This window comes from Sinocyclocheilus rhinocerous, unplaced genomic scaffold (assembly GCF_001515625.1).
Source record: "Sinocyclocheilus rhinocerous isolate Xijiao unplaced genomic scaffold, SAMN03320098_v1.1 scaffold2083, whole genome shotgun sequence".
NCBI lineage: Eukaryota > Metazoa > Chordata > Actinopteri > Cypriniformes > Cyprinidae > Sinocyclocheilus > Sinocyclocheilus rhinocerous.
Window position 1 is genome coordinate 776315 of NW_015666157.1, and position 15787 is coordinate 792101.

Here is a 15787-nt window from a genome sequence, read left to right on the forward strand (position 1 = left end):
AAAAAAGAATAGGTTTAAAATACAGGCATGTGGTTCTTAATTTCTTTTTATTAATTCACCATTTGTAAACTGATGTTTACTGTTCATTTTTTAGAAATATCAATAGCATTTGTATTAAAACTATATTCACTGAATGTAATAAAAAAATCGAGAATCGAATCGAGAGCTTGCGAATCGAAATCGAATCGAATCGAATCGGGACATCTGAATCGATACCCAGCCCTAATATATATATATTATATAATATATATATAAACATATTAGGAGAATGTTATGCAATCAATGGAAAACAGAATAGTTTTCATATAATTTCCCTTGTTAAATGTGTTACCTGGAAATAATGCAGCACTCATTATGCAGTCTTGCTTAAATAAACAAGTCTAATTGTTTTGAAAGCATTGACCTTAGAAATGTGTCAAATAGTAATCAGGGTTGTTGGCTGTGTTCTGGGTAAAATCCTGGGTAAAAATCCTCATATTGTTCAAATGCTGTATGATTTTGGAACATAACAGGATGTCCAGACTGCTCTTTTCCATTAGAGTAAATAAAAAAAAACAACAACATAAAAATATCATACAATATAATGTGTGCTATATTACAAGTCTTCTGATTTTATGCTACAACTATGAAATTAACAAATCAAAATGCATTATTCCTTGGTATGCCTCCTTTTGTTTGTTTGTAGAGTTAAAATATTAAAATGCGTGCTAGAAGAGCATCTGTACAGAACAAGCACGGGTCACAGGAACTGACAAATTTCAGATTTAGGGAAAATGATGATGATCATGAGGATGTAAAATTACCATTTTATCTTGACAATGAGTGCTTCACCAAGGGTTCGAACAGAAACATTTGGCCTTATATCCCCGTTATCTGAATACATAATGATTTACAACTCAATAAACATTATTTCACAGCACCACGTATCCAAGACCCACCTTCGTACCATAATGATGGACAACCTGTCCTTTCAAATATTCCTTACAGCTCTTTTATGGCCACACTGTAAAATGTGTCTGGCTAGCATGAGATTGATGCTTTATGTACGGTTTGAAGTGTAATTTGCAATGATGTGTGGCCCGTTTCTGTCTATGCAATGCTTTATTGCCGTGTACAGATGCCCACATTTTAGACCAGTCGCTCATCCTGTTGTGTCTTCATTATTTTCTCGGCTAATACCGCAACACCAGCCAGCAACCCGTAATGTAGCAGCACTGCTAAGAATACAGTAAGTCTGAACTGACGTGAAGCAGTGAACCTTGTCAAATGCATCCCGAGAGATCAGACCATCTTCCCATCACAACTAAGGAAAGGATGCAGCCCTGCTGACAGCTTGCCCGCACTTTGACAAACTTGCACATGTCCTGTCAGAGTTTCCCTAATGAATGTTGTCTTTTTAGCCAAGTTTCAGGTTTGGAAATAAGAATGAGTTGGGAAACTTTTCTAGACGTAATTATACGCAGATTTCAGTCAAGCCCCAAAAATCATTTCCAATAAGAGACAGATGGGGCGGCTGCGGTTACCTGGCTGACTCTTGCCTTCTCTGATGTCTTTTGCAGTCGCTATGTACCGAGAGCCATCATTGCATGACGTGGGGGAGACAGTGCCCAAACCTGCCGTGCCTCCCAGTAAAAGCACAGAGCCGGCCATCATGAACGGAGGCAAACCTGTCAGCAAGGAAACCAAGCCCACCACATAGCCAGATCCCATCTCGGCCATGCTCAACCCCGGAGAGCCGTACTCCTTTTGTCAGACTCTCCATGTTTGTGGATCAGATCCAGGCATCCTCTGCTCTCTCCTCCCCATTCCCTCCACCCCTTTCACTCCTCTGACTGTTCCGATCTAATTCGACGACGGTCTGGCTCCGGAAGAGTGGTCAGCTGTGCACGTAAGAGGATGCGACTGGATAAACCAGCTAAACTTTCACCATGGAATGCCCTAACTGATACGGAATGCCTTTTGACATACAATAAAGCCGATGTTTTTTCTGTAATCGAGACAATCCACAAGAATGAAATTGTGTACCACAGGCGCTTGCGTGGCGGTTCTTTTGCCTGCTAACAGTCACCCGTTATAACCCTTTTCTTGAACCCTGTCGCAACAGCAGAGACCGTACATTTCAGATCTATTTTCTATATACACAGTAACACCAGCTACGCTCTGGGGTAGTACTGTAAAGATATACATATATATATGGACTGGAATCCACAACTTGTTTGTTTTTTTTAATCAAGTGTGTCTCCTTCTTTCTAGGTGTCCCCCAGTCTCTGAAGCTCAAAGTTCCAAATCTTTCCCTTTTGTCGGTTACTTATGAAATTTGTTGTCGGGGCAGTGTGCGATGCGTTCTGGTGTGCAGTCATTCAAACACAACAATGGATGAAAGTCCCTTCACAATGTTTATGGTCAAGAGACGTCAATCTTTCAAGGGGATGGAGCCTACTAAACAGAATCCAACTCATTATCCAAGGTTCAGCGCTCATGTCTTCTCATTCTTGTAATGTTTAGAAAGGGACACAAGTATACTTAGACAGCAAATGCCAGCGAGTGCATTAGTCACGCCCGCAGCAGTCCAACACAAGGAGCTGGCATGTGCTGGCGAAGGTGTATAGAGTACATATCACTATCTAGTACGGTGCAAATCGGTTTCAACCCCAGTAACTAGGTGAATTTCCACTTTTCTTTGCTCTTAATTTAGAGCGTGGGCTCTAGGAATATCTATAGGCCTTGTAGGCCTCTGGTCAAGGCCTCTCTTTGACATGCTGACTCCTCTGAACTGTGGGCTAGTTCTGGCTATCTCATTAAATGTGACGAGAGCGGCAGCCATAGAGAAATACAGTCTACTTCAGGCCTGGGCGGTTAAATGGCTCAATGTAAGTAGGCACCATTAATATTGGCTGCACACCCATTTTGTTCAGCAAAGGCATGGTCAAGGTTAGTATTACATTCTGTTCTTGCAACACTAACGCAGTGCAAGAAATGGCTTCTATAAAAATGTTTTCACTGTATACAAATAAAACAAAAATCTACAAAAAAAGTAATAGATTTTTAAATACCAGATATTAGGATTCTGAAATGAGAGGGGTTTTCCTAGCTCAGCATGCAGAGTCCAGTACTGCTCATCATGTGCCTGTGATGACCTCTAACCCAGCATGCAAAAACATGTACCCAGTCTGTGCTGGGTTAAAGGTGCCTCATGCCCCAGACACACACACTCTCTCTCTCTCTCTCACACACACACACACACACAAAAACAAACAAACACACAGATTCAGTAGCAACTTGATCCACAAACACACAGAAGTTGATTGTTACCAAAGTCCGAACACACGAGAATCCAGCCGAACAATTTCAATAACTCAGAGGATGGCGGTCCTCTTCGGTTTTTGTCCTCACTGTGACTAGGGTTCATCACGAAGAACAATTGTCTCGACTTTTTAATCGTCTCGATTCAAACTTGAAGAGATTCCAAATGATGTCCTTGGATTGTTCATTTAGTAGACCGGGGTACCTATTACTAATCAACTGCATGCGTTTTCTTAAGGACCAAAGTATGGGACGGCTAGAAATGTCTAAAGCTAGTTTGAGGCATAGGGCTACACTGAATGGGCATGATTATATAAGGCTCTCTCATACTCTGGATTGAGACCATTGCACTTTGCGTTTGAAATCGTCATCTACTACATCTACTACTATCAGCCGAGTTGACATGAAGCCTGTCTTGCTTTAACAGTTTTCATAGTTTGAATGATGAACACCGTTTAGAATGTTATGAAGTAGACAGAGGCTATGCTGCTAAATACAAATATATTCTACACTTCATTTGAAGACCTATATTTTCATTTATTGGAATTTTGAGCTAGTTTCATATTAGGAGATGTTCAAGCACATTAGACTTAAATATTTGTCTGTGCAAAGCCGAATTTAATGCTAGAATGAGATTGCAGTACTATACAGGAAAAGTAGCTTCATATTTGAAATCAGTTCGAGGCTGGTGTCCCACTTCCACACGAAACAAATCACTCACTCCAATGAGCTCTACATGCTGGGCTACAGCTGCCCTGCAGACCAGTGAACTGGTTTTACGAAGGTTGAATTTATTTTTGTAAGTGACTGGTGAGTACGTGTGCATTTGTTAGTACGTTAGTTTGTTTTTTCCTCTTTCCAACGTCCGTGTTCGTTTCGTTCCATTCAGGTCGTGTGTGACGTCATTAAATTGTAATGAGGAGCAATCGCTGAACAATTGATCATTTCTGTGTTTTCTCTGTATTTCTGATTTTCAGTGGTGAAGGAAGGTCTCCATTGTCTGTTGATTGGTTTTGAACCTTGTTTTGACAGTTACTTCATCTGTTGCATGGGAAGAGCGTGGCATATATGAACTGCATGTCGTAGGCTATGTGTATCATGGACTGTTGGTATGTTCTGCTAATTTTACATACATATATGCAAAGAGTTTGTCTGCACTGTACAGTTTGTGTTTGTTGTATACACAAATACAACATATTGAATAAAATATTTATATAAAGGTGTACTGAAATCTCTCTAACCAATTTGATGCGATATTTGTGCGATATATATATATATATATATCCTTATCCTAGTTTTTATTTATGCTAATTACCTTGGTCAATATAATTTACCTTCAACATGGGCACATTTTTTAACAATTTAATTAACATAAAACAGTAATATTTTGACAAGAAATAATTCGAGATATGTTTAAAAAAGAGCTTTCTCATTCTCATGACATCTCAGAGCATGGTAAATTTATTGGCATCAGGCTGTTTACAACTTTTGTCACATGGAACTTACCGTACATAAAATAGGGTCATAAAAACCTTGCACACAAGCAGAGCTCTGCAAAACAGCAACCTGAATAATAATAAAATGCTCTTACTTGTTTGTTGGCCATTTGCATGGATCCTCTCCTTTTAGTGCTTATGTGCCAGTCAATAGTCTATGTAAGCATTATTATACACAATTTTCATATATATATATAGTTATATGAAAAACTGTAGAGGATTATAGATGTCGTCTCCCACAGCTGTTTTATGTGCATATAATGGAATTTAAACCACATTGCTTTAAGAAAATTTGAATGCTGCTATATTGCATAGATCTCTAAAATCAATTTTCCCTTGTTCGCTGTTGGTGCAGCCATCCTTTTCTTGTCGTGATTGACAACAGAAACAGTCTTTAAGTGTCTACCAGGGGTTAATACTCCTCTCCAACCCAGATTTCACAGGCGTTTCCTGTCCAGCCATCCCAGCAGTCACAATTTCCGCAGTTGCACACGCCGTTCCCTGGAACAGAAGTTGAGAGGAGAGACAGAACTGAGAAACCCAGATCATCACTCTCCGAGTCTCGACATGCTGTCTCTCTTAACACCCCCTTGGCAGAATGTGCAAAGGGAAACCAAGTACAAATGCAAGTTTCAGTTCAGATTCAGTCCATGTAGTGGCACTGGTATGATTACATACTGCTCCTTTTTATTCAGCTTTTGTAAATGTAATTTGGTGTACACAAAATTATTATCTGTGATGCTTAATGAGCCAATTTAAACGCATCAATTTGGTTAACGATTTAGTATATATCTCAACTGTTTGCAATTAGAATCAAAACCAATCAATCATTTTCCATTACAAAAAGTACTGGCCTACTGGACAAAAGTCGATAGCTGAGTTCTAAAATCTAATGAGTAGACCGCATTTTAAGGCATCAGAATCACAGAGTGAATAAATATCCCAATAAATATTTGTATATTTTTATTAAAGAAACACTCCACTATTTTGGAAAATAGGCTCATTTTCCAACTCCCCTAGAGTTAAACAGTAAATTAGATTTTGGATGTGATTAATCGTTGCCCAGCACTATTTATAATTTTATATAAAATATTTCTAAGAAAGTTTCTAACGTAAATAGTGTGGGAAAAAGATACACATATTGCTTCTTTTCCAAATAACAGTTTATTTATTTGATTTGGCTCAAAACAGTACAGTTTTTTTATTTTATAAACAACTTAGCTTTATATCATGAATATTGAAAACTCTTTGGTCATTTTTGAGCGGTTTAATCAGATTCAATGATCTATGCTAAGCTACAGCTAAAAGTGCTACGCCAGACCCGGAAGATAGGCTGAATGGATTCGAAAATGGTAAAACTCAACTGTTTAACTCTAGGGGAGTTGGAAAATGAGCCTATTTTCAAAAATAGTGGAGTGTTCCTTTAAATACTGACAAGTATAAATAAAAATGTTTAATCTAATTCACAAAAAAAAAATTACTATTTTATCCAATATTTGTGTGCAATGTATTTTTATGCAAATTAAAGAAGGGGTGCCCAGGGTCCCTTAGGGCAAGAGGTTTAAAATTTGTGATTGATTGATTGATTGACTAATTGATTGATTTTGGGCTGTCAATGTTAAGTGATAAACAGCTTACTTAGTGTGAAAAATATATTTATAATAATATAATTAATATACATTTATACTAACTTTTATTTTTTAATGTGCTGGGCAACGATTAATTGCATCCAAAATAAAAGTTTTTGTTTATATAATATGATTTCTACAATGTCTTTAGGCTTACGATGCTTTGCAGAAACTCAGATATTGGTCTCCAGTTATTAGTCAACATGACTCTGCAAAACAAAGTCTTATGAGCTGGGATTCTCATATTTCACATAGGATCCAGGAAATTGCATAATATGGGGGCACTGGTCTGTCATTTACAGCTGTGCTGTACCTTACAAACACGATACTCTGAAAGTTACAAAGCTTTCAAAGAACATTCACTTGAAGTCAGTCTTATCAATCAAAGTGTAGGCAGCCAATCAGACAGTACATCCCTTGTCATTTCCCCCAGTGTTATTCTCCTGTGAGCTACAACAAGCAACCCACATATTCATTTATAATTTTATATAAAATATAAGAAAGTTTCTAACGTAAATAGTGTGGGAAAAAGATACACATATTGCTTCTTTTCCAAATAACAGTTTATTTATTTGATTTGGCTCAAAACAGTACAGTTTTTTTATTTTATAAACAACTTAGCTTTATATCATGCTCTTTCTCACATAGTATAAATGGGTCTACATGGAAATTTACAGCTGCCATTTGGCAGTTCTTGGGATCAAAATGTTTGAAAACCCTTGCATTAGATTATTATCAAATGAAACACATTATCTTGCTAACATGCTAACGTTAAAGTCTAATGCATGTAGTAGAGTGTATGGCAAAAAAACCTCCATATTGATGTATACAGAGTGTCTAACATTTTCTACAGCCAATTAAAAGGAGGGAATTTACAATAGGGTACATATAGTTCCATAGGTTCGGTCAATGAAGTGGGCTGCCACTTGTCAATCAGCGGAGGCGATGCTGTTTACATACGCTGTTAGAAGAATGTATGCTGAATGTGACAGCAGCTTTTGCTCAGAAGAAAGCTTGAGAGCCGTATATTGTATCAATGCCCAAAACAGTTGGAATTCGCATCTGCTGTGCATGAAATTAAGCCTCGGCTTTCCCTAATACATTGTATTTTCCGCAGCGCTCATCAATTGCGGGTGTAGTGAGAATATCTTGCTGAAGAAGCCATGAAAATTATTATTTAGAAACTGGCAGGCACATTTTTGCATGATTATAATTATAAAGGCTGAGTGCATTACTGTTACCCAAGGTAAGGGGAAGAATTGGCTGATTGTATGCTTTTGCATTTCATCTATAGAGAAAAGGCTTTCCCTGAGCAACATGAGAAAATAGTTTTAATAATCCTTATGAATATGGAAATGATTACATAATCGTTAATATGCTAATGAGTGACATTTAACAGACACATTTATGCATTCCTTTTATCAATTGTGTTTTTTCTTGTTTTGTAATGAATTTTGCATCTCTGCAACCAGGAACTGTATAATTGGTTAAATGATATGGCAACTGGTAATGAAGTCATTAGACCAATAAGTTTCTAAGCAGCTGTCCAAGTGTCCTCAAGCCCTTGAGCTATCGTGATAATAAATATTTATTGTGCTTTTTATTAGCACTGAGTAGTCAACTCTTCAAGGCTTTTAAGAAAAACCTAGACTCTCTCCGGAGCTTCTTTCCCATTGAAAAGCAGGACGAGAAGAACACAGCAGGAGCCCACTGATTGGACGGCTCAGCCTAAGAGTTGTACAGAGCTGTCTAATCAACCGGCAGCCACATCAGAGAATTTCAATATCCATCACAAAGAGATCTGTCAGCGCACGAGTGGGTGTTTGGAGGAGCGCTGCTGCATTTGAACACATACCTGTGCAAACCAGCCCATCATGTTTGTCGCACTCCCTGTCGTCGCACTCGCAGAATTCCCCTGAAATGTACCACTCCTGTGGCGAGCAGATACAGCGACCACAGTGACAAGAGCCTGCAAGAACAAATTAGCCTTCAGTCACACAACCATTGGAGATCCATTAGTTTTCCCTTATTCTCCTGTGTTATTTCGTGTGATTATAAAACACTTAAAGCTGTGATAAGGTTCCTAATTGGAATTTAAATAGAGTAAATTGTTTTTCTAAATGTGTGAAACAGCTGTTGTTTACAAGGTCAAATTTCATGTTCCTACTGAGTCAGGAATAGACCAATATACAAGCTAGGCCAGTCGATTGGCCGATATTTGGCCATTTGGAAATAATATGCATTGGTTGATGATACAGGTGCACCATTGATAAAATTCAGGCCAATGCCAACAAGCCAATGATTATTTTCATGTTTTGGATCACTACAGATAAATGACAGATACATTTGTGTCAAAAATGTATTAAATGTATGTATGTGGAATTTTACTGTGTATTTAAAAAAATAATTCACTCAAAAATAAAAAATGCTGAAAATTTGCTCAACCTCAGTTTATCTGAGATGAGATGTGGAGAAACTTGTCATTACATCACTACATCACCAATGGATCCTCTGCAGTGAATGGGTGCAATTTAGAATGAGAGTCCAAACAGCTGATAAAAAACATCACAATAATCCACAACATGACCAGTAATAATCCAGTCCATCAATTAATGTATTATGAAGTGAAAAGCTGCAAGTTCTTAAGAAACAATTAATCATCAAGACATTTTAACTTTAAATCATCGTCAGAATACCATAACTCTTCATTCAGTGAAAGTCCAATATTCTACCAACATATTTGTTTAGAACCTTTTTGGACTGTTTTTGCTTGTGTTTGGTCTGTGCATATTTCTCTCCTGATTCAGATGGCATGACTTTTTCATTAGAGAAAGCAATATTATGGATAGAGGACTCTAGCTAGAATCCACGGTTTGAAGTTAAAAACGTTAATGATGGATTTGTTTATTACAAACAGCTTTTCACTTCACAAGATGTTAATTGATGGACTGGAGTTGTGTGGATTATTTGTGGATTATTGTGATGCTTTTATCAGCCGTTTGGACTCTCATTCTGACGGCACCTATTCACTGCAGAGGATCCTTTGGTGAGCAAGTGATGTAATGCTAAATTTCTACAAATCTGTTCCGATGAAGAAACAAATTTATATGCATATTGCATGGCCTGATGGTGAGTAAAGATTCCACAAATTTTCAATTTTTGGTTAACTATTCCTTTAAAGTAATATTAATAAAAGGTTGCAGTTTTTCCGAGAAAGTTACTCTGTTATCATTACACGTGCACAGTAATTTAACTATAATCTATTGCAGTTTCCTAAAACGGGGAAGCAATTTAGTATCCCATAATTTAAATCACCAATATTGCTGGATAAGTTTTACTGGTCAAGTGTTATGTCCCCCTTTGAGTAAATGTTGTGTAAAATAAGTGCTAATTGGATTTCATCATTTGTGTGCTAATTTAATTTCATCATTTGTATAAGCACTGCATTAGCTGTGTTCAAATTGTACTAACCAACCTGGACAGAGTTTCCCCAAAGCATCACATAATCCTCAGTAGATTGTAGAGTCCATTGGTGCCAGTGATTTCTACAATGTCTTTAGGCTTACGATGCTTTGCAGAAACTCAGATATTGGTCTCCAGATATTAGTCAACATGACTCTGCAAAACAAAGTCTTATGAGCTGGGATTCTCATATTTCACATAGGATCCAGGAAATTGCATAATATGGGGGCACTGGTCTGTCATTTACAGCTGTGCTGTACCTTACAAACACGATACTCTGAAAGTTACAAAGCTTTCAAAGAACATTCACTTGAAGTCAGTCTTATCAATCAAAGTGTAGGCAGCCAATCAGACAGTACATCCCTTGTCATTTCCCCCAGTGTTATTCTCCTGTGAGCTACAACAAGCAACCCACATATTCACCTACCCATGAATCTTTACTGTGAAAAAAAATCCATTTAATTCTTCCAATGTTTCAGTCTTAATAATGTTGACATTGTTATGACAAGCAGAACAACTCTCCTGCTGATTTCCAAGCATTAATTTGAGAAAATTATTGAGTAGACCATGTGAGATCTTAGAGCAATTTCTTATTTTCACCAGCCAGGCAATACAAACAAACAGTGTTCCGTCATCAGCTCAGACAAACCCTATATATAAAGCGTATTAGTGTGTCACTTTACATGCCCAGAGAAAGGAGATGAATACTCAGAGGACAATGTGTCAAGCTGAAATTGGCTAGGCTTTATCGTTTTTTTCCAGGATGCTGACAGGAGGTCGTATAGAAATAGTTAAACTGGTCTCTTATTAAAGCGTAAAACTTAAAGCTTCATTTTCAGTGTTGTGTGTGGTTTTCGAGAGCAAGTGTACAGGTTGGAAGAGCAAATTATATGTTGAGGTTTCTGTCAGACTGTCAGCAAACATGTTTTACAGTTTCTGCTTGACTTTAGAGAAAAGCAATAATAGTCTGTATATCTTTACCTTTTAATAGAACAAATAGGCAGGAACCATGGCGAGTGTTCATTTTACACAGCTTTTTGTTTTAGTTGTAGTTTTTCCTCCTAAATCCTTTCAATTTAGCACATATATTCTACATTACAATGGCATTAACAAACACTTTCCTTAGTAATCTCTTTGGGTGACATTAACACAAGCCACTGGAACATGATGCAAGCAGGACTTGATCCCAGCATGGCATCTAGCCACTATGCCACAGCTCCTGGAGATGCAAATTTGATTGACCAATCCTATTCCCTCTCTCTCAACAATAATTTCTGTCTCTAACAACTAAATGTGACATAAACCCTCCCCAAAGAACATAATTGATTGGTGGAAATAGTTGTGTTCAGTTGTATTTGCTATCCGCCTCATTAAAGGAGCATATGTGGGAAATCGATTTAATTGCTCAGTTCATTCCCCACCAAACAAATAAGGGAACCCACTTAAATTTTTAAGAGATGACTGATAATTATGTTACGTCTTAACGTGCCGCTCGAAGCGTCGTCCCTCCTACCTTTTCCAGAGCATATGACGCCGTCTGCCGCCTTGCATAGGCTCTTGCTCTGCTCGTCCGTCATGTCACAGCTGCGGGGGAACTGGCAGTGCTTCCCAAACCATCCATCACTGCAGATACAGCGGCCACACGAGCAGAAGCCGTGGCCTGGGGGAGACACACAGCGCACACGCAAGTACGTGCACACACAATCACTTTCTCTCCTTACCAAAGAAAACCACCATTTATATCTGCCAAAACAAAGCAACAGGCTGATTGATCCAGGCAAATATAATTGGATCAAAAAGACAGGGATTCGTTTACTGACTGGCTAATGGTGTTGCGGTATATGGCTCTTGTCACTTATGGACCCCGTGGGATGAACCATTCTATAGCCTCTCCGATCGTGTCGGTATTCGCAACGATCTGACAGTATAAATTGCTTAGTCAAATTCTTTGTTTCTGCTAACATAGTAGTATAGTCGGGATTTTCAGCGATTTTACCAGCAAGTTACACCGTTATGCCAGTAGGTGGCGACAAGGGACTGTCTCATTGTTCATAACACTGATTCATTCTGAAACAAAACGCGCAGACATTGCCTCATTGACTTGATTTTTTTCAAAACCACTGATTCATTCAGGAACATATGAGTGAGTCATTGACTCATTCACTGAACTGATTTGTTCAAAACCACTGATTAATTCAGAAACACGACTACTGTGTTGCTTGAAGACGGAGTGCTTTCACTTTATTTGGATGTTAGTTGGCAAAGAAAGAAGACAGTTTGTAAGACATATTGTATCCAAAAGTTGCACTTGAGGTCTATTGACGTGGTGTTTCTTGAATTGTAAAACAGTATCACACTTGCAGTTGTCTTGGGATTAGCATTCAGAACAACAGCGCTTGTGTTTGGATGATATTGTTTAAATATACGTCCCAAAATGGTTTATTACATGGAAAACTGTAGCAAGTATGTAGGTGACGGCAGTAAAAAAGTTGTGTGACCACGTCTTTCCAAAAAGAAAGCTTGGCGTGTTGCCATATGACAAAATGGTCTATTTTTTTAATGTGTTGCATTGCTACTCCAAATAATAACAAGCATTTGGATGTAACTCTGTCATCCTTTGAGTAGTGAGGTTTGTTACCACCGCTTGAAATGGGTTGAAAAGCTGTAGTGTGCGAGTATGTTTTTGGCCTTTAAGTTTATATAAAACGGTCATTTTGAATGTCCTCGTAACTTCTGGTCACTTATTTGACATTCAAAGGTATTTACAAGAGCGCCACTTCGGGAGATCTGTGCATGGGCGTTATTTCATGTAGGCTGTAAGGAAACGAAATGTTCCCTGAAGCTGAATGGCGTTTTTCTCTTAATCTTTAAAGAGCAGTTGGTGACTCACTGTGAGATGCACACTGAGCTATAGAACAGCTCCTCCTCCAAACGACTCCTTTCTGGAACAGTGCTCGGTAAAGAAAAAAAAAGAGGAATTCCCCTAGACTACATCTGGCTGGGCAGAAATGTGTTCTAGATATTAAAACCAAACAAAAGGATGTGCCTCAAAATAAAAATATAGACAATAATATAAACAGTCTCTTCAGTGCTCAGTATGTTTTCTGAATATCTTATCTTAAGCACTTATATATACATATATTAGATATATAGCAGGTATTTTTTTATATAAAATATACTAAAAGTCACTGTTAAGTAGAAGAATAAATAAAACTGTTCAATAGTTTATTTTCCACAACTGAGAGAATATATATTTGTTGTGGGCCAAATCACAATGGAGATTCATTTGTGAAATATGCTTGTACTAACATTGAGTTCTTATAAAATACTTATTTGGGAGGTTATGAAATGCCAAAGTGATTAAATAAACAGAACAGGCACTGTAGTGGCTATTTCAAATAAATATGTACTTTTGCCCCAGGCTGGAGAGTCATTTTCACGCATCCCTTTATGTCTGGATGATGCTTAATCAAAACAAACCATTTCCCATTTATTTTTTAACAACACAGTTTATGTCGTACCATCAATATTCGATAAAAAGAATTTTTTTTGGTCATTACACAGTTTTCATTAAGGGAGGGAGGGGTGTGTGTGTGCTTGTATTCCCATTGCACCTTATAATAACTGCATGGAAAAAAAAATATTTTTTTATGTGGCTCTTTGTCTTCATCTCTCTCATTCGTTTATTTTGTGGGTGTAGGTATACAGGCTTGAAGTTTGATGCACTCTTGGTAGAGCTACATGCTTGACTGCTTCAATCAGCCAGCCTACGAGAGCATTTAATTGCTTTGGTGAGTGGCACCCCAGTCCTTTCAATTAAAGCGCACCTGCAATTCCCCATTATCCCGCCCGTAAATGCAGTTCGAGTGTGGGCATGTTCGAAATCACGGTGTTTCTCACACCTATCTTTGGAAGGATATTTTCTAAAGAAAGTAACCTAGTCTTAAACTCTCGGGCAATTGCCTCATAAAACGATATAAATCCAATCTGAAATATTGATGATCCTGCATTTCAGTAAAACACTTTAATGTTAATACAGCTGGAATGGCTTCTCAAGGGCTAAAGATCCCATGATAGGCATATCTGAAGGCTGCCCTTTATTTGAACACCAATTCAGTCCTGCAGGACCGTCTATGCAATTAGCTGAGATGAACGTTTCATCAGCGTGTGTGACGGCTGTCTCTCTCTGAGCTGAGAGCTGGAGGCACGCCGTGTTTCCACACTTCTCCTCCGTTAGCAGGCTCTCATCTGTCTGTGTGACTCGGGCAGTCACAGCAGATGAGCCCTATACATATTTAAAAATCTCCTAGTGCTGGTCCACACAAGGGCAGTGGGCCGTGCTGTGGCGGCTAGTCGCTTAGTGACACAACACAATAAGCATTCCGAAAGCAGCAGCATTAAATTTGTATCCCCACCAAAGAGGAGAAATGTTGTTCTTTAGATGCTGGCATGTACCAGGGGTGAAATGCTTGTGCTTATCTATCATCACATTTTCACGGGGGGTTCCTTGAATGGCACTGCTATAAAGTTTAGGATTATAGTTGTTAAGGTTTATATTGGTGGCAGATATATATTATAGATATTTTTAATTGATAGTGAAATGAATAAGCTAGAACTGATAATTTTTAGTCAGTCATTTGTAACAGCATATTTTTTTGAGTTAAATATAATTAAAAATGTATCTTGATCCTTTCTGTTCCATTATGGAGACACTCACTAGTTTGTAAGTCAAATATGCTTGTTGTATGACAACTACAGTATTTGATGATTTTACATTATAATTATTCTATTATTATTATTGTTTCATGAGAATTACAACATCAAATTACATTCCAGTATATTAAGGTCCAATCCCAATTCTACCCCTTAACCCTTCCCCTTTGTCTCGGGTGTCTCGATTCTCTTTTGGTTGGAGGGGTAGGGGTTAGGGGAAGGGCCAGATAGCCCTTCAAATGAAGATTTTTCGGGACCACACTTCAAACGAAGGGGGATGTTGCGTGTGTGCGTGTCTGTGCATTTCTCTTTTTAGAGTGAGTTTACTTCAAAAACAGCATTTTATCCTCTCGTTGTTCCAGCGGCGGCTCGTGCTAGTTCTCAGGGCCCGACCCCAGTGCATTTCTTCCCGGAAGTGCATGATGAGCTCACTGGGTCGTGGACGGCACCTTTCACTGCCAGAAACTGCCCCGGTGGCTCATCCTCCCTCACCACCCTCGACGGTGGGGCAGCGCGGGGGTATACGGAAGTCCCTCCGGTGGAGCGGTCGGTTGCGATGCAATTGTGTCCAAATACCGCTGCCACCTGGTGGGGCAAGCCGTCACTCCCCTCGCGGGCCTGTAGGTACTCGTCAGCCCTGACCGGCAGTGCTTATGCGACCTGCGAGGAAGCTACCTCGGCCCTACACGCCATGGCGTTGTTGCAGGTTCATCAGGCCAAGGCACTGAAGGACCTGCACGAGGGTGGTCACAACCCAGAAGTTCTCAAAGAACTCCGTACCGCTACTGACCTCGCGCTACGAGCGACGAAGGTCACTGCGCGGTCTCTGGGCCGTGCAATGTCCACTATGGTGGTCCAGGAATACCATCTCTGGCTGTGTTTGGCCGACATGAGGGAGACCGACAAGACTCGGTTTTTAAATGCCCCCTTGTCCCAGACCGGCCTCTTCGGCGACGCAGTGGAGAACTTCACCCAGCAGTTCTCTGTCGCACAGAAGCAGACTGAGGCCATCAAACACATCCTGCCCAGGTGTGCAGCTGCTGCCTCCTCCAGGCCGCCCCCGCTCCCATGCAGCAAATGCAGCAGCCTCCAGCAAAGCAGCGCCGTGGAGCCGGTTGCAGGGCAGCCGCCCCGCCCGTCCAGGCCCCCGCCAAACCTGGTGGCAAGCGAAAGAGCAAGATGCCC

General features: G+C 39.3%; 2 protein-coding genes across 4 annotated transcripts in view; one reads left to right on the plus strand and one right to left on the minus strand.

Annotated features, from left to right (window-relative positions):
* The window catches only part of LOC107731762 (fibroblast growth factor 14), a 151144-nt gene extending 148999 nt beyond the window's left edge, over positions 1 to 2145 (plus strand). For all 3 annotated transcript variants that reach the window (XM_016542932.1, XM_016542933.1, XM_016542931.1), the window contains one exon: positions 1560 to 2145. In XM_016542932.1, the coding sequence (XP_016398418.1) occupies positions 1560 to 1699 (140 nt within the window). In that variant the 3' untranslated portion in view covers positions 1700 to 2145. The remainder of the gene's footprint in view (positions 1 to 1559) is intronic.
* A 2605-nt stretch (positions 2146 to 4750) lies between these two features.
* Positions 4751 to 15787, minus strand: part of LOC107731761 (integrin beta-like protein 1) — a 56670-nt gene continuing 45633 nt past the window's right edge. Inside the window, exons 9-11 of the mRNA XM_016542930.1 lie at positions 11403 to 11549; positions 8283 to 8396; positions 4751 to 5300 (exon numbers count right to left, since the gene is read on the minus strand). Of these exons, the coding sequence (XP_016398416.1) occupies positions 5212 to 5300; positions 8283 to 8396; positions 11403 to 11549 (350 nt within the window). The 3' untranslated portion in view covers positions 4751 to 5211. The remainder of the gene's footprint in view (positions 5301 to 8282; positions 8397 to 11402; positions 11550 to 15787) is intronic.